The sequence below is a fragment of the Xiphophorus couchianus genome, chromosome 8, assembly GCF_001444195.1.
Source record: "Xiphophorus couchianus chromosome 8, X_couchianus-1.0, whole genome shotgun sequence".
Taxonomy (NCBI): domain Eukaryota; kingdom Metazoa; phylum Chordata; class Actinopteri; order Cyprinodontiformes; family Poeciliidae; genus Xiphophorus; species Xiphophorus couchianus.
Genome location: NC_040235.1, coordinates 14462339 through 14485859, shown reverse-complemented (window position 1 = coordinate 14485859; position 23521 = coordinate 14462339). Strand labels below are relative to the sequence as shown.

Sequence of the window (23521 nt, the reverse complement as noted above, 5' to 3'; positions counted from 1 at the left end):
TCTAGTAAATGTTTTCTTGTGTAATTGTTGTATTGACGGGGAACCGATATGTTACTGTAGCCACTCACTTCCATTCACATAGCTGATTTAACAGATTATTTTGATGTTTCTTAGCATGTCTCCTCATGTGACTTTCATCATTGGCTACAGAAAATGGGAGCCAGTGAGGCATGTAAAGGCATGCTTTAAACGGGATCTGCAGAGAACTGGGACTGGATGTAGAGGCCTGCAGCCGACAGACAAGGAAATAAAGAGACATTCAGAGTCAAAAGACTGACTGAGAGGGAAGGTGAATGGAATAATCTGATCGGCTACATTTCAGAGAGCTGACCTGGGAATAAAATCGGGTATTTTAGATGAAATAAGGCTTAAAGAGGGACTGAGTGAATAAAGTCATGACGCTATAACTCAGCTTGAAAACTGCTGAAGCCAAAGCTCTGTCAAAGTGTCTTTAACCACAGCATTAAAACTCTGTGTTCATAAGATGCAACAAAAACAAAAGCTGAAGAGGTCATTTGTAAATTCATGAATGTAATTTGTAACATAAAAGCTGATAGAAGAAGTGAAGTGCTAACCAAGACAAGAAGAGTGAATTAAAAGTGGAATCTTGTTCATGTAAATAAAAACTAAACACTTGTTGGTCAGATTGGGTGAATATTGCGGTGGGAAATATTCTTAGTTTTTACAAATTTGACAAAACTCCTTACATTAAAAAACTACAGGTTTTTTTTATGTTGGCAAAGTGATCTGTGCTCTGCATGTTAAACTACATTCGACATTTTTAGTCTCTCATTACAAGTTTGTTTTATATGTCATTCTTTTAACCAGATATACTGTATATAACATAAATTCATTTTAGATCCACTGAAAGTCCCTCTCTTCATGTTTGTTGAAATTGATAAATGATGGGAAGATTCTGCAGCAATAATCAATTATCAATTTATCAAAACCACAGAACTAAAAGCTACAGAGGAACTTTAAAGGAATAAACACACTGTGTGATCAAGTTGTTATGCTCTATTATTATACTACCCTTTCACTGACTGTGGTTGTCTCAAGGTATCAGTTTCTAACTCGATAATTAATCTCATTCAGCTATTGAGCATTCCTGCTTGAACTGTTCTCGTGATATTACATCCTGCAGAACCAGCTGCTCATCTGAGAGAGCAACACGTCTGAACGACTCACCTGAGAAAGCCCATTCTTCATCGGGGGGGACCCAATCCACTCTGTCATTAATCATTAATCTTGTTTAATGTTTCAGTTATATTAAATTGTGCAAAGGGATGAGTGGAGTATACAGCAGATGTGACTAGAACTTGCAGTCAGACATAAAATTATTTTGGATACCAACAAGAAAGCAGATAATTTTTAGAAACATTTAGATTTTTTTTTTTTTTCTGGGTTGTTCTTGACAGGATATTTTGCAACGTTCTTCAGCTTGAACAAGTCCAGCTGTGGAAAAATAGCAGCTAATAAAAAACATAAAAAATTGCAAAAAATAAAAGATTAAAGAAAACTTTAAAGATATCCAGAATAGGTGGGTACCTAAGATAGGCTGAAATTATTTATTTGCTGTTTGTGAATACAGAGCCACAGCTGTGTGCATTGTAGCATTTAAAAATTTGATAAGCTAACCCTTGAGTGTGGCAATGAACCAAAATTTAATTTTTGCTATCCACTTTTGAATATTTGTACATTTTTCTTTTGGTGAATGTGTTTTTGTTAGTATTTCTGCAATCCACCTTCTCCTGTTGTCTGAGGATAAGAAATGGGCCATTTTGCACCTCCAGGCCTGATTGTTCCTGCTGCAGCCCAGCATCTCCAAAAGACAAGTGCCAGACCAACATAGAGAGGTATAACGAGGACAAAAACTGGAGAGGATTCATTTGAACAGGATTTCTATGGACATACTTATTATTATTATTAAAGATCAAACCACTTGATGCTAATGTTAGAGATGAATGAAAAGAGAGCAGCGTAGTTGAAGCTGGCCATTAATGCAATGGAGTGATGATACTCTGCCTGTCCCTGGAGCAGAAGAGACACAGATGTCAGAGAACACAAACTCCCCTGAGAGAGACGCACAAAATCTGCTCATTTTCTCCACTTACTCTGAGAAAAACAATTCTGTCTAATTGGCTGAACGTATTAACGTCATTATTTACATTCTGCTGAGAGAATTATGACCCTGAGTGTACAGATGTGATATATATATATATATATATATATATATATTAGTTTGAGTTGTGTTTATATTCTTTCTTGGCTGTTTGTCAAATTCCCTATTCTGTTTTTGACAATATGCCGTTTCTGGAAAGCTGATTGGGGAGTTTAATCTTTTAGGATTTTGTAAATAGGTGAATTTTAGACCCATGTTCTGACAGTAACAGATGAGATAAACTAAAGGAACGTGCGGCGACAGCTTTTTCTGTTTTCTTTATCAAAGTGCAGCGTGTCTTGAAAACTGAAAGCCCTTTGACAAAATCTTAAATACTTTAATTCAGATTTGGGTTTTAAAGACATGATACTGAAAGTTTGATATTTTTTTAAGTATTAATGCAGTCTTAAATAAGATGGACATTAAATAATTTTGCAATGAAAAGACTATATGTAAGAATTTTCATTTAATTTGTTACATTTTCTTATATTTTAGAATGTAAGAAAAAGACTGGAAGCAGAATTGATTATTTCTAGATTTTCTCTGATTGATTAGAAATTATGAAAGAGTGGGACATAGAAGGGTGACTCAGGTTGCACAGTTTGGAAGCAGAGAAATTGAAATGATTTGAACATGTGCCAAAGAGGGATAAAATAAATATTAGACATGGATTTTGATTATAGTGATGAGGACAAGAGGAAGATCACATAAAAGGTTCATGAATGACGATGGAGGCAGAAGATCTGCAGTGGTGACTCCTAAAGTAAACTACAATAAAAAGTAAATGTGAAGTTATTTGTGGATGCGACTTATTTCACTAAGCTTCATTGTTCAATGGCCTTATGTCTAGGATTATTGGAGCCTTTAGATTCAACATCATCATCTTTAGACCAAAGAAATCTCAGCAAATTTGAAATGTTCCAAAAAGCTCTTTTCAACTTGAGTAAAAAAACATAAAACAAAGGCCCAAAAGAAACAACACCCCAGGAGTCACCTCTGTTCACTGGAATTAACGTCACTCTGACCACTTTGGCGTCTGTCTGCCCTCTAGTGTGACATTTTCCATCAATCTCCTGGAGTTTAGCATGCGCCCTCCCTCCATCACCAACTAATCAAGCACAAAAAGGGGGAAACAAGTTGTCTCAGCAGCTCGTTATGCGTGAAAATTATCTGTAGGCTTGTGACGTGGGTCTTAATGAACTTTTGTGGGCCACGCTGCAGCTCAACACGCTGCTGCTGCCGTCCAAACTTGGTGGAGCTTCCCGCGGAGCTCCTGGCTGAGCGCCTGCTGCCACATCAGGCGACACTTCACACTCAGCTGCTTCCCGATCAGGTGCGCCTTCAGGGGCCGTCCGGTGTGTGACTCTGGGATAAAGAGAGACCCTTTGGATGCGACTGAGCACCTGCAAGGACACTGCGGACTATCGCCTTTTCATTTTCTCCTCTCGCATCCCTCTCCAGCCGCGCGTCGCTCATTAGGAAGGAGAAAGGGAAAGATGAGCTCTTCTCTTCCCAAAAGCGAGTCGACCACCTCTCTGCTGCGGTCGTCCGGGCTCAGCCGCAGGGTTGCGCACCCAGATCACGCCGCCGCTCACCGGGTCCAACACCGCACTCACCATCATCAGCTTCACTGCCCTTCCAGAGCTGGAAGCAACGAGGATGCGCCTTGGTCGGATGAGTGTGAGACAAGTGCGCGGAGACCTCTCTGCCAGCCGCGACACGCGGAGTCTCGGCATTTAGTTGAGCATCACGGGGTGCAGAGGAGTTACTCTCACCGGCAGCCGAGCCACCTGGAGGATGATTTCGCTCAGGAGGAGGATGCGAGGCACAGGGCGAGCCGGCATCACCAGCAAGAGCGCAGCAAGTCCTCCAGATCCAAACCTCATCACCATCAGCATCATCAGCACCACGATTCGCCTCCCGCAGAGCGCCTCGTCCAACACGACGACTCCCGTCAGGACAGGAGGACCTCACCGACTCCTTCTCTTCCAAAACGCACGGACCAGGCGGATTTTCTCTTCGAACAGAGCGAAAGAGCCGTGACTGGCTCCACTTCCACTCTCAGTTCGGACGCACCTGTTCGACCAGCATCCCGCCGCAAAGCCAAAAGACTGGGCTCGGCGTCAGAGTGCGACTCCAGCCTTCATCCCATAGTGAAGTCGGTGTTTGGGCAGGTAACGAAAACCTTTAATTACTTCAAAGTTTGCTTTAAAGTCCAACTCACAGAAAACACACGAATGTGTTGGAGTTTGTTCTAGTAAAATTTTATTAGTTGGTACCTGAAGAACATCTTGAAGGACCAGGTTTTAGGGGGGAAGTAGACTCAGAATTAACTAAAAGACTTACATTTTTAATTGGTTTTTTTTAAAATGACATTTAATTCATGAAAAAGGGATTGCTTCATGCAGAAGAAAGATGGTCTCCTGTCAAAATGTGTGTAATGTAATCCCACTGTTCTTAACAGTCATGACCAATCCATAATCGACTTTGGCGCCCCAAGAGAACTTGACTAAGCTTTAAAGTTCATGTAAGGCTCATGATTTAAAACATAAAGATAACATAGTTGTGTTTTTCTGTGTTTTAGAAAAAAAACATTTCATTTTTACTTGAGGAGGCAACATAAGACTTTGACTCTCCTCCCTCACTCTCTGTTCATTTGAAATGAGTCCTTAAGGCCAAATGAGCATTTCAAAGAAATAACTCCCAGTTTATTCACTATAATCACCTTCTAAAGCTATTTATAGCACAATATAATTGTCTCTTTTCGTATTACCAACAGTAACGCAGGAAAACATGTTAGAGGCCATAAAAGACTTGAGATTGGGGTGGAAGTTTACTTTCCAGCAGAACAATGACCCTTGATTTAAAACATACTCCTAAAATCCTAAATCAAGTCAATGATCTGTGTTAAGGTGTGGTGTGTGGTGTAGATGCGCTGAACAAGCTGTTAGAGGCTAATGGTCTTCAGCTCAGCCGACTGCGGTTCGGTTCCCGACCATTTGCTCTGTCTCTTCCCCTTTTCTAACCTTTTCTTGTCTGATTACTATGAATAAAGACCACCAGAGTCACAAAATCTCAGATACGCTCTCCATCCAGGCTGACCTAATAAGTAAATAAATAATAAATACAATGATTATCGCATCATGAATAAGCTTCACAGATCATCTTAGATTTATACAAAAACACTTTCAACTGCAGGAACAGCTCAAGCTGTTATGCTAATATTTAAAAAAATAATACTGCAAGGAAAAAATAGCAGTAGTAATATTAATGTTCTGCTATATGTCCCACTAAGTTCCCTGCTTTAACTGCAGCCCAGAAGGGAAGAGTAGTGAAAGTGTTGATTGTTCTGCAGAGGTAAAATGCTCTCAGGTGAGATGCAGGCGACGCTGGAAGCAATAAAGGTTCAGCCAGCGGGTCGAGGTGGATTAAAAATGAATGTTGAAATCTGGGTGCAGCATGTGTCTGGTGTCCGTTCCTTTTTCATGTCCTCCAATATGAATGCAGCGCCTTTCATCAAGACTGTCACCTGAGCAGCAAACAGGGGTCACCTTACCTGCTCTGTGGAAAATGTTTGCATAGACCAGAACAGAAAAACAATAAGGGATAAAAGCAATTTATCCACACATTCATAAAACATACCACGCTGAGATATTTCCCTTGTTGCTCTGAAAGATCATGCAGCTGTACAGTGAGTTTTCCAGTCTCTCCCCTTCCAGTCCCACCCTAATCTCCTCCCTCGCCTTTAATATCCTTCCCAATCTTTTTCTTCCCTCATTAAAATCTGTCTTTTTTGGCCGATGATAAAAAGCTCGAGAGGAGACAATTACCTCCCCGTGCACTGATATGTTCCCAAAATAACTCCTCTCAATCCAGGCCAAAGCTTCAATCAGTCTTAAGTGGTTCCTCAGAGGAAAAATCCATGCCACAGTGTGCTATATAAGGTCTCCAAAACTGCTGATGTCTGAGGAAAGAAGAGCTAGTTAGGCATTTATTTAATCACATCTATAAATCAGTGTGTGAGTCTTTAATTGGTGTGCTAAATGATGCGTGACTGAAAAACTTTGATTTTTCGAGCAAGGAGAAATGTTACCTCTTGAAATGATTGTGATGCAGAGTGCCTGCCGTAAGCTACTGTCAACAATTTAAAAGATTCATAAAATCTAAATTTCTTAGCTCGCTGTAACATTTGAGATTGGGTCATGTTTTACTGCTCATTAGCATCCACTTGCAGGCAGGAGACAAGATGGCTGCTTAATGAAAACAAAGTATTCATTAGCCATCTGGACACAAGCTGGGGACTGATCATCCCTGGCCGGGACACCTGGAAGAGCGTGTATGATGTTGAAAGACCCGAAACACCCAATGATTCCAGAAACATCACTGATGACTTATCCAGATGCATCAGTGGATGGATTCACACATCAACCTGCAGTAGAAGAAACAAATACATTTCTTGGCTTCCAGATTAATTTGAAGCCAACTTGTAGTCCGAAAGGGTCAAAGATTTCCACCATTTTGAAACAACTCCATCCTAGTAGTATGTACAATTAACACTTCATGAACCCATTGTCAATTTTGCATCAGTTAATGATATTACTGTTATTTATATTACAGTGGATATGAAGTATTGAGGTTATGGATCACAGCAAGCTCTGAATAGTGTGATATATCTTAATATTCATTAATACAAACATTGGAAGCCATTTAGGCACTACACTGCAGAAACTAATATCTACAGTTTTTCACTCTTGAAGGTGCAACCAATCAGCGCCAAGGAAAATAAATACCACACTTGGATTTGCAAATGCCAGCTAATATCATGTCAAGTACCATTATTCGCAGGTATTTCAACTTCCCAATCTGCATTTTCTTTTGCATATTTCAGATATGCTTTGCAAAAATATTTTATAAATAATTGAGTTACATTCCACAATAAAATCTTCAATCTTACAATATGAAACATGATGTCAGAAATCAAGATAAATACATACTGAAGGTTAGAAATAAGTTAAAATTGTATTTGGATAATTATTTACTATCAAAAGCCAAAATTTATTCCACTACCAGAGATTTATAAAATATGTAAGATGTTTGAAAATGAAAGACAGTTGTAAGCGCAGCACCACTTAGCTCATCAGTAATCAGATTCTAAGTAAATTTCTCTCTTGATGTTGTCATTATACTAAATCCAGACACCAAGAGAATCATCTACTTTAGGTAAGATATTAACTTCCTATTAATTTTTAACTATTCCTTTAAAGTGTTACAGCAGATTTTGGATGGAAAATGTCAGGATTAAAAGAGCAGAATATTTGCTTTTTGCACTCATTGCATTTTGAGGTATCAAACACAATAACTCATAATCAGCATCAATTATGTGAAGAACTCTGTGAATGATGCTTATATGGGAATACAACTGAAAAGCAAATAAGATGCTTTCTCCTTGAAGAGATGCAGCAGCATCACTCAAAACCCAGGGTCAGAAGTCAAACTCTGCAAACTCTTTCATTTCACATTTTGTTTTGTAACATCAAGATCTCCATGCAATCTCAGCAGAACTCACTTGCAGGGAGTACAAGAAGCTAAAAATAGCCCATCAAGACCTGATTATGAGACTGGAGGACAGCAGTGTTTTCTTTTAGGCATCCCCAAAATAAAAAAAGAGGGAAAACGCTTAAGCTTACACAGCAAATTAGTGAATCAAGTACCTTTCCTGCTTGAGCCGACATGTGGCTCCCCAGAAACAAGTTTACAATCCACACCTTAACATGTAATCATGAAGGGATCATTGTAGCAAGTGCAATAACTTGAACTATTTTAGCTAATTTGCATGAAAAATAACCTAGGAACATTATACAATTTGAGTTTTTTAAAGTCCTGGTAACAATGTTCTTTTGGAGGAGAAGCAAAAGGTCACAGCATCACTGCAATAAACAATGACCATAACATGTTTTTTGAGATATTTATCCTTTATTCAAGCCAGAACTACATGACGTTTTGGTGTACAGCTAAATTGTTGTCTCAGCTAGCTATCATGTTTCAGATTTGAACGGATCTAAATATAGAACATAGTGGTTAAGCAAAATAATAAAATAAGGAGAACTTACAAGGAGAAAAAGCATAAAGAGAAGAATATGGGATGCAGTAGTGAATAGCAGAATTGAACTGAGACATAGAGAACTGCATCCAAATGTGCAAAGAATGGAACTGTAGCTTTTAGTGAACTGCAAACAATTATGTTTGGGAAGGTAGGACAAAAATCTTGATTATCTTTCCAGCTAATCAAATTCTGCAAGCTCTCTCATAATTTATGCAACATTAAGTTTTCTGTTCCATCCCAAACAGGCCTCATGTTCTGCCAGAGTTTCTTTGTATGTCTTACTTGACAAAATTGAGCCAACTTGATAATTGACAGAGCTGATTAGTAATTCAAACAAATCCTTTAAGCATCAGCTGTGATGTTTCTCCAAGCTCCTGCCTTATGCTTCTTATCTGTAGAAGCAATCACTGTTACAGAGCAGCAGGTCAGGACGGTGAAGGTATTTGCAGCCTCCTAGACTATGCTAAACTAGCAACGTTCTTCTTTTCAATGCCAGATTCTATATTCAAAGCAGACACAAAATATAAAAAAACTTCAGCTTTTTAAATTATTCAGGTAACAGTCCTGACTCTGTTTGTTCTCCTGAAAATGTTTTTTTGTTTTTATATGAAAATGCTTAGATCTTTGGGAATCTTGCATGCTGTCAAGGAGTCTGAGTTGTGTAAAATAAAAATGCAGAAGAAAGCTTGTGTTATCCAGCAGAGGGTGCAAGAACCTATAAGATAAAGCTTGCAGACTATATTTCAGAGTGCAAGAGTGAGCCTCGCTGTCCTCTGTGTCCCATGAGTGAACTCAGAAACGTTTCATGGTGGAAGGAACTGAAGAAAACACAAAAATTGGATAAACCAGGTAGAAATATATGCCTGCTCACAATGAAAAGCCCTAAAGTCAGATTAAACAGCATTTTCTCAATTCCTCACTTTTACATTTATTCCTTCTGCATTTGTAAGCGACGGCGTTTTATTTTTTTTAACCTCGTTCTATATTTTGTTTTGTCTTTTTTTTCCTCGGGTCACCCCGACCTTGATGATGTCAGTCAAAGAATCCACTAAAAGAAATAAAAACCCATCATCACCACAAAGAGAATGGAAACTAAAAGAGAGCGAGGGGCTTAATCTCACCGCTGCACATGTTCTCAGTGTGTCTGGAGTGTAACGGGCTATTTTTAGACACTGTTGGATATTTTTATATCTGTGCTGCCAAAGATGGAGGCAGAAAATTTACCCTTCGGTGAAATCCACAAAATTAGGATCAGATCCCACACATACACAATTTACAGTTTGAATTTCTGGTTAATTTAATTTATGAATGTTTGTGGCAATCTGAATCTAAAATAAGAAACAAAAAGAGATATACTAAAAAAAGGACAAAAATAGAGACACACTCAATGAAAACCACATCTAGGATGAGGCTTGATGTTTTGCTCAAATGTAATTTCAGTGGATCATTTGGATAAAAGTGTGACGTCTCAGCCCAAGCATGAGGAGATGACGCAAATGTGTTTTTTTTTCTTCAAATGCCGTTTCTGATGATTGAAATCCACAGAGGGAAGGAATCCCATGGTCACACTATTTCGTCTCAGCATCCAGATGCACAGAGAAATATAATTGCCTTCCTAGGAGGACAAATAGACCTAAAATACACAATGTAAGGTGCAAAATATTTTCTCTTTGAAAAAAAACAACAAAGAACAAGGAGAAAAAAGCGTAAAGAGAAGATTAAAGAGAAGATTAAGGTGCAAATAATTATTATAATTATTTGTACCTTTCTTCTTTATAACACAAATTTAACAGCCAGTCAGTAAATTGCAATAAAATGAATTTTATTGCAATTTTTCTGCTTTTTAATCCACCACCTTGCAAGTTAAATTAAAAAATAATGGAGGCTCATATTCCAGCAGGTCAATGACCTCAAATATACCAGCAGGGGTACAATGGATGGTTTAGGTTAAGAAAAATTCACATGCTACAATGGCTCAGTCAAAGTTCAGACCTGAATCATACCAAAGCCATAGCTATATTTGCCTTAAGAATTTCTTCATCCATCTAATTGAATTTCGGTGTCACTTCCATGACTTCAAGTGTGTAAAATCTAAGACCTGGACATGCAGACTGCCTCTAAACATTTGGAAAAGAATGGGTTGCTTTTCCAGGGTGGTGCAGTCATAGGATGTCTACCAGTCCAAATAAATAGATTAATAAGCTAATAAATTTAGCTATGAAATGTCCGCTTTTCTAAATATTCCACAGTGAAGTGTGGTGCTACTTGGTTCCTACAGAAAATCAACCAAGTGGTAGATAAAATCCGAGATCAGACGAAAAGGCAGCTTTCAGCAGAGTCGGTGGCTACAGGACTCAAAACTTCATGCAGCCCAAGAACATTGTGTAGATAGTTTTATGGAATGGGTTTGCAGCTGCATCCAAACCTTACAGCACCAGATACAACACAAAGAGTCAAGTGTCAGATGTGAAGCACTAAACCAGTGGGAACAGTAGAGACATGGAGTGACAAACTTGCCCTTTGTCAAACCAATGGACTAGTCTGAATTTGTCATTTTCCAGACTGCTCCAAGTTAAGGGTAAATTTTGGTGCCGGGGAATGATTTGTGGGTTTTTTTATTAACTTTTTTGGTTCCAGTGTAAGGGAAGTCCTAATGCTGCAACATTGCAACTTTGTTGGAACAGTTTGGGGTTTATGTATTAATATTTCAACATGACCTTGTGGATCATTACACAAAGCAAGGTGGTGCACAAAGAATTTGACTGGCCTCCACAGAGTCCTGACCCCAACTCAACAAAACCTCTTTGGGATGAATTGAAGTGGAGACTATCAGCCAAACTTTCTTGTCCAACACCAGTGTTTGACCTCAAAAATGTGCTTATAATAGAATGGTCAAAATTTCCCATGAGCTCACTCCCAAACTTTGTAGAAAGTTTTCTTTCAGTTATAACTGAATGGAGTGGGATAACATCACTGTGAATCGTATTAATTAAGGGATGTAACTCAAGATCATTTAGGTATGAAGGCAGACTAGCAAATATTTTGGCAGAACAAGATTTTAGATGTAGAAAGGTAGAAGAGACACACTCCAAAAGATTATAACTGAAGCATAACGTAGTTCTCCAAAGTATGTACTTAAGGAGAATAAATAATAATAAATTCCAAAAGAGTTTCATTTCCATTCATAGCTAAGCACTATCTTGGTCTATCACATGAAATCAAAGTAAATACATGAAAGACATGAGATGTAAAAAGTTGAATGGCTGTAAATACATTTCCAAAGTGTTTTGTAAACTCAAATTTCAAATATTTCTTCTTATAGTGAGTGACCTATTGTTTATTTTCTGATGCGCCTGCAACATTTAATGAAGTCTATTAAAAGCAGCTTCTAAGTTAGATCCTAGAATCACTGTTTTTGCAGGATGCTGTTACCATGCTGTGTCTAAACAGTTATGTAAGATAGTAATCATGATTTTCTGAGTTAGTGAGTGAGTAAAATTCACCAAGGAGAAGAAAAAGAAATACACAAAAGAAATAAAGAGAGAGAGGGAAATGAAGCCCGTGCAGACTGTGGTGTGACATTATAAGAGCTGACGGCTCCTGTATCTGACGTCTGATGTGTTCTGAAGTTCACAATGAGCCTCCGGTGAGAGGCTGGATGAATCATCTGCAGAGCAACAAAGAGGACGCTGAATGGGAGCTTAGATCTGAAATGACTCCGGCGTGAAAGTGTTTATTAGAACAGGAGCGAACAGACAAGGTCGAGCAGGAGAAGAGAATATAGGCGGCTGCAGTGACTGACGCTGGCATTACCTGAGGAGTTGAGACTGTGGGAGATGGCTTTATAAAGAGAAGTTGCGTTTACTGCATGTAAGAGGAGTTTGGACCTTCTCTACGCAAAATAAATCACAAGTTTGAAACTAGAAAGCTGATTTAAGATCAGTGAAAAGAAAATTACATAAGAGCATGATTTTCTTTAAATTCAAAAGTTAATTCAAAACTCAGTCTAGTCGTAATTTCAACTCATGTGTGAAACTTGAAATCACATAGTGAGTGCATGAAATACAATACATTAATTGGTGCACCTTGCAGAGATGTTCAAAATGAAACCAACCTTTAAGCAGCAGCATAATATGACTAAATGTTTTACTTTGCCACAGTTTGTGTCACTTAAAACATTTCCTATAAAACGTATAATTTTTATTACTTTTTAAGTTGATCTTAGTACCTGAAATTATTTCAACAGTAATCCACAACTGCTAATTACATAGCATGAATACGAGCAGACAGAGGCCCTTTTCCCTTTTCAAGCACAAATAAAGAGAACAGGATTTCTGTAAGGCAGATATTTACTATTTGATAGGAATTAGGCTTGTAAATAAATACTCAGAAGAATTTAAAGAAAGCTGTCAATGATTATTAAAATAATTAATAATGATGTGGTGATTCTTAGGACATCACCTGAAAAAGAATCAGTATTGGTATTACTCTTTACAGATACACAGACATAATAATGTTGTAAGAATTATAATTTAAACGTACGGTAATTTAAAAGGTACTAAGCTTTTGGATGAACTTAAGTCATACTGTATTTTCCTTAGGTTTCTTCAAATGTATCATTAAACTTGTCCCCTTTCTTTTTAATAAGAAGTAATAAATAATAATTAAAAAGGTCTTACTGAACATAATTATACTGTTGTTCAGTATGATGCTGATAAAGAGATGTCTCCATCTCCGTGGTCCGTCCTTGTTGTGTTCATACTTATACAGCAAATAAGCATGCTCCAGTCAGATCTGTAGTTTTTCACTGAAGCATCTCAGGGGATGATATTGTTCTGGTTTAAACACTATTTTCTCAGAAGAGCAGAAGAAGGTCCTATCAGTCAGGTACCGCTGATAATATTTATATTTAACAAAACCTGTTGACGAACTATAGAAGAATTAATCCTTAAGCTTGTACCTTTTTCTCCTTGACTCAATGAAAGAAGTGAAAACAAAAACTTCTCCAAACTGTAGCAAGAGCTGAGAAAAAAGATTAAAGATGCTTGAAATCCCCATTTACTTGAAGATTGAGAAGGAAATGTTTCCTCTTTGAAGAAGTAAGTAGAACATATGTAACAAAAGTATTTCTGCCAAACACAGAGAAAGAAAATGAAAAGCAAACATCTGGCAGACTCTGATCAAACCTCTCTGTACCTGAAAGAAAGATAACCTCACTTATTGCTACTGGCAATACGCTGCCCTCTTGTGTGCAAATTATCCAATCTCACAGACACGAATAACACTCTTCTTTTTCTGTGCAACATAATATTCTGAGAGAAGGAATTTTTAGTAGACAAGCCATCAAATCAAATACTAAAATGTAAAAAAAAGAAAAAGTCAAATGAGGATTAAATCCCTAAAATAATTTAAAGTTTCATGTGAAGGAATTGAAAAAGAAGCCACAGTACAAACACAATCTTTACAAGACCTTCTGGAGACTGAAAATCCTTAAACCTTTCAAGAAAGTCTCGTATCATAATCACTGAATAAAATAAAAAGCTTTTTGGATCATAATAAATAAGTTATGCTGAACTAATACCTGTAAGTTACGGCACCAAAAGACATTCTGGAAACTAAAACAACATAAATTTTGTCATCAAAACTGTAATTTATTTTTCCATTCAAAGTTGCATTGGAATAAATATTCTGTTTTTACATTTACTCCTTTGAACTGCTGTTTTTAGAGATGCTCTATATATTCAGCGTTTATCCTCTGTGGCAAATGTGTGTGTGTGTGTGTGTGTGAATGTGTGGAAGACAAACTGCCGGCGAGCATTTCTTTCCGTCTGTGTGTGTTTGCGTTTGCACGTGCTGCTCCGCTCCTCTCTCCGTCAGGGTAATTCGGCATCCGTGTGTAATTTCTTTACCATTTTGGCTTTGATCTGAATCCGAGCCCTGAAGCTTATCATGACTTTGTGTTGCTTCCATGTAGTCGGGGATGGATGCTGGGGGTAGAAAAGGGGTGGAGAAAAGAGACAGAGAGAGAGAGAGTTTTATTTTTAGCTTCCTAGCCCCACATCCAAGTGTGTTTAATCAAGTGTGTGTTTGTGTGTTTGGATTAGTGTCTTTAGCCTCTTGGTCAGAAGAAGGTAATATGCTTGTCCGAAAGAACTTTGTCAGGCACATTTATACAAAGATGGTTTAAAAGTGTGGAGTTAGCAGGAGTTTGGGAGGCGGATGGTGGGGTGTGCGGGAAAAAGAGCAAGACTGACGGACACACAGTGAGAGACAGCGAGGGTAGAGGGGAGGGAGGGAAGACACTGTAGGAGAGAGGATGGAATGAATAAGCAATCCTGCTTTTCCACTTCAGGCACTCGCATCTTCCACAGATCACATGCATGCTTCCTCTCCCTGATAATCTTTGTTCTCCTAACCTGTCCTTTATTTTGTCTCAGCCTCCGTCTCCTTGTACCGTCCAGCAGGTCCTCCTTTGTCCTTCTCCTCGTATTTCCTCTCTCTTTCCCCAAATGTCCCTTTATGTCAGTCAGTAACCCACTGAACCTTTTTCCCCTTTCTGATCCTTCTACTCCAATGCATGCCTTGACACCCATCCAAACATGCATGCAGACAAGTGCACTCACAATCAGACATAGTAGCACAGTTAGAGGTAAAACATAAAGGACAGGGAGATTTTGTTGCCTTTTTTGTTTTCTTTTTGCAATGGGAAACTCTGTAAAGTCACTAAAAAATTTCACCAAGAAGGTAAGCGTCGCTCTGAGGTTTTTCACCCTGTGGTCGTCTCCCTTGACTCCCCCTGACCCTCAGTGCATGTTTGTGTAATGGTGTGTCACCAACTGGATCAGTGGCTGTAATATTTGACTCAATCCCTCCTGACTGATCCCTCTGTTCATTCCGATACTTTAGTCCCCAGCTGTAGCTCTAAAGTCAAATCAAACAGGGGATTGGTATAGAATTAGTGTCATAGCTTGTTAACGCCATGACTTTTAGTCAGGATAGTTGACACAGGATTGTTTCAGAGTATTGGTCCTGCAGAGTTGGTTAGCGCTTGAGATCTTTACATGGCATGATTAGGATCATGTCATCAGACCTAAAAACCTTAAATTCTTCTCAGTTGTTGTAAGCTGCTTCTTATTACTATCAGAGTCTAACAGATAAAATCTATAACCAGAATTGAATCACAGTGTCCCCCAAAAACATCAAACCTAACAATTTCATCTCATTACTTGCTGCTCTGGTTGTGTCATCCTTACGCTTGAATGCACTCTCATCATAGCAGCGACCGCCTTTATATTTGCAGCTGCACATCCTTGAGAAAGCCCAATATGACAAGCAACTGTTGATGCCATCTGTTCGAGGAGCGCTGCAGAGTTTCTTCTCACTTTCTTCTCTAATGTGTGTATGTGTAGATGTGCCTTTTTTTCCCCCTCTTCTTGTTGGATTATATAACTGGCACGAGGCTTCATGGTACTTTTCTGGCAGAATGTAGCCCTGCTCCATGCATCACTTGCTCAGATTACCCAGTGGGCATCCGTTCCTGTGGCGAGAACTGTAGGAATGCACAAATTGGCATTAGGACTGGCATGGTGGCAGATGGAGTGTGAAGGTTGTTTGTAGGATGTCATACAAGTAAAGGAATATTTCATCTGCCTATGTTTGTGAGCACGTCAAAGAGAGTTTAAGCAGCAGATAAATGGATGCTCGGTTATTCTCTGAGATGTTGAGTCAGTTGCTTTTACAGTTTCCTGATAATCCTCTTTTGTGGTTTTTAGAGCAGAACTCCACATTTCATGTTCTGAGTTTGACAAAAGATGTGAAATGTTGCCTTTATGCTCCAAAATAATGATGGTAGGAGCTTGTGTGATTTAATCTGCAGGAATATGCCACTCTGAGAGGTAGTGATTGTTTTTAATTAACCTGCAGCTCTCACACTAATTGAGACGGCCGCTGAGAGAACAACATCTGCCCGCTGGTTGATTGACTAATTGGCAATTATAATTTCATGGCTAACTGAAATTTTACTTCATCATTTAGGACAACAGGATTGGTTTACAATGTTCCCTAAAAGGAAACAAGACAAGAAGATTGAATTGCAAATATGTTAATGTGAGATTTTAGACAACAATGGCTTAATGAGAAGGTTTAGATCAAAGCACGTTTATGCGTGAGAGTGGCCCAGTCAAAGTGAGAATCCATGGAATCTGTGGCAAGCCGGTAAAATTTCTATTTAGTCGTTACCTGTCGAATCCTACTGAGCTTGAGTGCTTTCACAAAGGAGAATATTCAAACAGAGACATGGCAAAAAACACCACAAGCGTTGTACTGAATCAAGGTCACTAAATTCAAGTGTATGTCACACTCTTTAAATCTGAATTTGCTAAGTAATATTTTTGATTTTGTTAATCTATCACATGAAATAAATTTTGAGTTATGGTTAGAATGTGACAAAATGTGAAAAAGCTCAGACATTTTGAAACAAAGCATCTAGAAAGAGCTTGGTCCAACATTGAAATGATAAAATCGACATATTTCCAATCCTGTTAGAGGCATTTTTCAACATTGCAGTTCACAACTATGAACATACAATACCTTAAATGTTTTAGACAACAATTTTTAACCCAAAATGGTTGGGCAATTCCCACCTAATTCCAGATAATGTAAAGATGTACCACCACTTTGCTAGGTGGGATGGTAATGTACAAGTCAGATTCATTTATGGCATCAGCTGCATTGTCATAATATGTTACACCCTGCTTTGTTTGACAGGGTTCTTTCATCCATCATAACTAACCTGAATTCACACTTTCCTGATTGACACCCAGGTGTCAGTCCAGTCACCCCCCACCCCCACCGCATGCCCTTTGAACCCGTCACCCCTATCCACTTCCACCCGACTCCTTGTTGACACCACGCCTCAACAAAATGAGTCACAGTCTCTACCCCTGTCTTTACCTCTGCTCCCATTTCTGGCCCCTCACCCTGGATGGTGCTCCAGGACAAGAAGAAGAACTACAAAGCAGTGCAGTCCAGTGAGGAGGGGGGATCTGGGGGTGGGCATCTTGAGCCACTAGTAGCCCTGGCCCAGAACGGAGCCAACATGCACAACGTGCTGGGGCCTGCATGCATCTTTCTACGCAAGGGCTTCGCTGAGAGCCGACTGGCTGTACGTAAGTCCAGAACATATCAAGTGCATGCATTCCAAAGAAGATTAGCACAAAATGCAGTTTATGCACAATAACCACCAGCGAAAGATTTTGTGATCAAAATCATAATAGACATCATATCAGCATTTGCTCAGAGGATGGTGTTTGGGTGACTTGAAAGTCTCAGATGAAAGGAGTGTTCTTGGTTGTTGGAAACAAGACAGAACAGTGTGTGCGTGGTGTGCATTTGAGTATAACAAGCTGGATACTTGAATAAAAAATGGAAGGTTACGAAGGGTTATGGTAAGAATTGAAATACACCTTTCCAGGTCATTATTTCTTTTCGTTCTCCTGCAGAAATGCAGAAAAATATGTCTAGATTCTTTGGGTTTCTAGTGAACCAATTGTCAGAGTGACTTCATAAAATAAATATATTTTGCGTAGAACTCACAGAGGCTCTCAAAAGCATACACACTGGTTAAAAGAGCAGGGGGTTGTCATGTGAAAAACATTCCTGGAAAAAACTGAAACAAACCTGAAAAATACAAAGATTCAAATGCAATGATCTTGGCACATAACAGTGGACACGCTTACATGTGTATGTTGTTAAAATAGCTTTTTGGCTAACTACCACGGCACTCTGAAAGTAGTCATCCATTATTGGAGAAAACATGAGACAATAGAGACAACACAACAACTGGAAGATTCTCCGAAGTTGATGAAAAGATGGAGGAGAAACTGATTAGAGAGGTAGCCAGGAGGCCAACAATGGAAATTTCTCCTGTATTCTCTTTATGCTAAAGTGCAGGATTAACAAATGTATAAATTATAGTGGTAAGGTCACTCAAATAGCAAGATGGAGAAAATTAACTTTGAGAAATAAGTGTTTACTCTTCTTCACACTTATCACTCATGTGACAGAGCTAACAAATGACGAGCCAGGCTGAGTGAAAGTTACACAAAATCAAATTCAACAACTATAACTAGAACTCAACATTTTTTGTGAATTAATTCATGAACAAGTGTAAGTACCAGTCAGTTTTAACCAGAAACGATCACCTCTCTGCTTAGAAAGTTTACAATTAATCCAAGTTAACATCAGCATCAATTCAATGACTGCATAAGAAAAAAACTAAAGTTTTGAATGATCTAACCAGAGTCCAAGATGCAATCTGACAGAATCTGACCCGAAGAGGGTTTCGGACAGGAGTTAGACTGTTAAATTATAATATTACAGTCTAATAGAATTAGAAAACATTTGTAAAAAGATGCTGGCAGATTCCTAATGAAAATGATTGAAAAACTGCTTAAACAAAGAAAAACAATGAAAAACCAGGCATTTTAACACTTATGAGAGCCACTGTACTGTATGTATACATTATACCAGCTGAAAAACAAAACATTTATTCCTCACACGGTGAAAATGAAATGTTCCAGAATAATGGATTCCACTTTTGAAGAATCTACATTACAAATACCATATTTCTGACGTTTGTCTAATTTCTTTTGTTCCATATTCCAAATTTTATCCGACTGCCAAGACTCTCAGCACGTTTTCATCTCTTTGTGATTTTACGGATGAGCTCCTCCTGTCCAGTTGGAAGCAAAACTGAAAACTGCTGGCACACATCCAAAAGTCCCTATTTTTGTTTGCTTTTTTTTTTTTTTTACAGCATCACGTTGTGTGAGGAATGAGGAAAGTTGGCAAGAGTTTAAACATGTCAGCCACAGTTTGGGTGATAACCTTGCGTTGTGATTTCCTTACAGGACCGAGAGCTGAGGCCAGAAGAGCTGGATGGTATGTCAGACGACGGCATCAATCAAGTTTAATAGCGGCGCTGTTGAAGATGTACTTTAAAATAAAGCTATCACTTTTTACTGCTGTGCTACAATCTCACATCTTAAATTTTGGAGAAATCCAATTTCTTATTTGAGTACATTCATTCTCACACCAAGAAAAGTAATAAAAAAATTCTAATAATTCATGAATAATAAATGTAATCAAGCATATTTAGGCATATTTTACCACATAAACATAGATTGTCTAGGAATTTCTTATAAACGTGAAGCAACAGCCTGTTTCTGTGTGGGACTCTCCATAAATGGGAAAGATTAGAGAACATACCAGTCATGTAAAGATTGTTAGAAACTAACTTCAACTTCCCAACATTTACAAATTCTGGACAATTCAAGTTTATTTTCCCACTACATGACAGCCATGAGAACCACAGCAAAACTAATAATGCACATTATTTAAAGACTTTTTAAAAGGCTTTTCTACACAATTTTACCAGTGCTGTCAATAATTATGAACAAAGCTGTATTTATAGCAGAATAAACAATCCAAATTAGCAATTTCTAAAATATTTTCATGTAATTTTATGACGTATTTTTTGTCCCCAGAGTTGCGTGAAGCATTCAAGGAGTTTGACAAAGATAAAGATGGATTCATTGGCTGCAAAGACTTGGGGAACTGCATGCGGACGATGGGATACATGCCAACAGAGATGGAGCTGATAGAACTGAGCCAGCAGATCAACATGAACCGTAACTGTTTCGTTTTGTTTTATTTCCTTCTGACGTAAAGTCTAACACTGGCTTATCTTCTGCTTTACATCATAGTCTTATTATTTCCTTTGTCAGAAAGGATATCGGACATTGAAAATACTGTGATAAATTACAGCTGGAAAAGGGGTATGATTACATAAGTTATACTTCAGCATACTCCTTTTCAGACTCATAATCACCGATGTGATGTGTTTTTTTTTATTATTATTTTTTTCTTTTTTAAAAGAAATATACTATGTACTTTGTGTCGTTTACACTGTCGGTGAAAGGTTTGTCTGAAATAAACTAAACTAAAAAAAAAACTAAATAGTTTGTGAATTTTTTGGCATGTGATGTGGCTTTGAGGTTAACTCTTGTTTTCTAACAGTGGGAGGACATGTTGACTTTGAGGACTTTGTTGAACTTATGGGGCCCAAACTTCTGGCTGAAACAGCCGACATGATAGGAGTAAAGGAGCTGAGGGATGCCTTTAAGGAGGTGAGGAAGATCCCACTGCTGTGTGACACTTAACTCAGGACCAATTAACGTAACATCTGTGAGCATAAATTGCTGAAAAATATTTGCATCATCTCGTAAAATGAAACGAGTAATACACAGTTGCTTTCATATTTGTAGCAGAGGTAGTCCCTATACTTTATGCAATGCATTATATTTGCATTAAAGAGTCTCATCCTGGTTCAGACTTAGATAAAAAGAAAATATTGTGCAGTGAAGAAAGGCTACAAAAAGAAAAAGTGCAGTCAAGAGTTACACCCGCTGCTTATTTTAACAATCTTTTCCCTTATTTTCAGTTTGACACTAATGGTGACGGCCAGATCAGCACAGCCGAACTCAGAGAAGCAATGAAAAAACTGTTAGGACAGCAGGTACGGAGCCGCTCGGAGAGCCTGCCCTCCTCTCGGCGTCTCTCCATCAATCAGTGTCCGACTGATTTCTGCCCGTCTCTTTTCACGTGCAAATTTAGTCTGAGTGTGTGCCACAGAAGTTGACACTTTTCTCTCAACTTTACCAGGTTGGACACAGAGATCTGGAGGAAATCCTACGTGACATTGACCTAAACGGAGATGGACATGTAGACTTTGAAGGTAAAATAGCTAATATGTATTTATATGCACATGTGAAAATACAATATAACATAACATGCAGTAGTTATGATCTGGATCTACATTTTGTGGTAGTTTTCAAGAATTGTGTGTTTATTTATACACAAAGTTGCATTTATTTAAAATGAGTGTGTCTTTTTCGTGGTGATACTTTTTTGTATTAAATGTTCATGTCTAATGGTCAAATGTTAACATTTAATGTTTTTGAAGTTTGCATATAGTACTCAGAAAAAACTGTTCTGTGTTTTTGTATGCAAGTATTTAATTTTCTCTGAATTTAAAACATTTTTTCTGACCATTCAATTTTTTTTATCATCGTTATTTTTGTAGCTTAGCTCATAGGAATTAATCTACATTTGAAATCCGATGTTTGACAATAAGTAGATAAATAAAAAAGTTGAACAACAGAGAATCTGAAGAGGGATATAGAAAATAGGCACATTAATTCAGGAAATAAAATGAAGGATTAATTTTTACTGTATTTTTTTAAGGTTTTGTTTATATTTGTTTTAAAGATGCAACAACAGCTGTGGTAATATAATGTTAGGTGAAATAATTAACTTAAGAGGCTACATCAAGCTATTGCAAACCTTCAAAGTGTTGAAATTAAACCCATAAAATAGTTTAAATAATTAAATGAATGAAATAATCAAATTGCTAATTACATTCAACATGGAAGGTAAAAAAAAAAAAAAGACAACTAGTGAAGTTCTGAAATTCTGGTATTTATTTAAAACAAAATCAAAGCTTTGCATTAAGCTATGCTAACAATACATCATTTTCTCCATAATTCCCAGAATTTGTTCGAATGATGTCCCGATAAGTTCCTGCCAGAGAGCTGCAACGTTGTATTGGATGTGGATTCTCAGCTGGCGGAGCGTGGAGAGAGTCTGGCGACGGAAACCGAATTTCTCTGAACTGTGAAGACGGCAAAAACATATCAACCTTGCCCCAAAACTGCCTCGCTGAACGGCTGACGAGTCCAGCCGGGAGCCTCACTGTTACCAACACACTGCTGCTGTTCCTCCGAGCATAAACAAAACCAACGGCTGCACTCGTGACTTTTCCAGAGTACATTTTTAAAACATGATTTCCTTTAATAATTGCAACATTTCTATGCGTTTACCGACCCAATGGGTAATGGCGGATGTGATGTTTGAGATATTTTCTGTAAACACCAACAGCCGCTTATTAGACTGTAGCAATTAAGAGTAATTATATTTAATACAGCAGTGAAGTGCAGTGAAATCTGTTTAAATGCAGAAGTTATATGAAGCACAGATACAAAAAGCAATATAGAAACATTCCATGTCATCTCATCGTGTCTGCGTGTGCGTTTTGTGTATTGTTGGTGTTTAATGTTGATACAGACTATAGAAAAATCAGCATAAGACAAAAAAAAATTTGTTTGCTAAGTATGTATAATGTAGCACTGACTTTTCTGTGACATACATGTGCAATTTCTAGTGTGCAGAAGATACTCATTTAACTGCAATCCTGTAAGAAAATCATTAGTACCAGAATAAGCTTTTGATTATTTCTATGTTTGGTTATTACTTGCATGAATAACACTGAAGTATGTGATCAGAACATTGTCACTAATCGGTCACTGAGGAAGTCAGCAGATTAGTTGATAAGAGATGGTTTTAGATGTCATGAAAATGTTTTGGGGATTTTGTAAGTTCTTACTTTGAAAGCCAAAATGTTCCCTTTCAGTGCAACATTTGTCAGCATTATATACCTCAAAGTGAGCTGAAACATAAATGTCCTTCATTCTCCTTCCTAAACACACCCCAATCTCTGAAACCTGTTACTACTTTATCAGTAAATATAAGGAAGCAAAGTGAGCTTCTTATGCAAAAAGCCAAAGAACGTTTACAAAACCTGATTTAGTTTATTAAGTAAAGCTGAGAGCTTTGACTGTTCAAGAATAAACATGAGAATATGCATGTTTTTTGATCTTGATATATTTGAAAAGGGAAATCCAACTTTGTGATTTTTATGTCTTAACTGTGTGAAACTATGCATGACAGAAAACTACTACAATTTGTAGCAGAATATTTAAAAATAAAGATATTTCAATTGGAAAATGTGTGTTTATGTGGGACATCATTTGCATTTTATTTGATATTTAAATGGCACCAATTTTAAACAAAAGCTGAATCTTGTAAACCTTTGAAGTTTGAATCATGTTGTGGCTAGAAAAATAAGTGTCAAACAGTTTAAACCAGATATTTACACCTTATAAAGAGACAAATGCAACTTTTTTTCCTCACTGTGAATATAAACCAGACCAAACATTTCTTGTTTTGGGTCAGAGAACTATCTAAATTATTTTAATTTGCTAAATGTCACAACATGAATTTGTCAGAGATTTTCTAATTTTCTTTTTAAAAGATTTAAAGAAAGTGGAAATTTAAGGCCATAAACAATGTGAAAAAAA

General features: G+C 37.8%; 1 protein-coding gene across 3 annotated transcripts; it reads left to right on the top strand.

Moving 5' to 3' along the window:
* The first annotated feature begins 925 nt into the window (after positions 1-925).
* Positions 926-23170, top strand: cabp1b (calcium binding protein 1b). Of its 3 annotated transcripts, none has more exons than XM_028026278.1 (8): positions 926-4335; positions 17260-17427; positions 19175-19205; positions 19811-19954; positions 20343-20452; positions 20767-20841; positions 20988-21060; positions 21876-23170. In XM_028026278.1, the coding sequence occupies exons 1-8, from the start codon at positions 3658-3660 to the stop codon at positions 21899-21901; spliced, it is 1305 nt and encodes a 434-aa protein (XP_027882079.1). In that variant the 5' UTR covers positions 926-3657; the 3' UTR covers positions 21902-23170. The 3 variants fall into 3 exon arrangements, with proteins under 3 accessions (XP_027882079.1, XP_027882080.1, XP_027882081.1); XM_028026280.1 differs by lacking the exon at positions 926-4335 and adding an exon at positions 4363-15008; XM_028026279.1 differs by lacking the exon at positions 17260-17427 and having other exon boundaries at positions 937-4335.
* Positions 23171-23521: the final 351 nt, after the last annotated feature.

Coding starts and splice junctions, on each gene's coding strand:
- cabp1b (XM_028026278.1), top strand. CDS start 3,658: ATGAGCTCTTCTCTTCCCAAAAGCGAGTCGACCACCTCTCTGCTGCGG. Junction 4,336..17,259: donor TGAAGTCGGTGTTTGGGCAG/GTAACGAAAACC, acceptor ATGGTGCTCCAG/GACAAGAAGAAGAACTACAA. Junction 19,955..20,342: donor CCAGCAGATCAACATGAACC/GTAACTGTTTCG, acceptor GTTTTCTAACAG/TGGGAGGACATGTTGACTTT.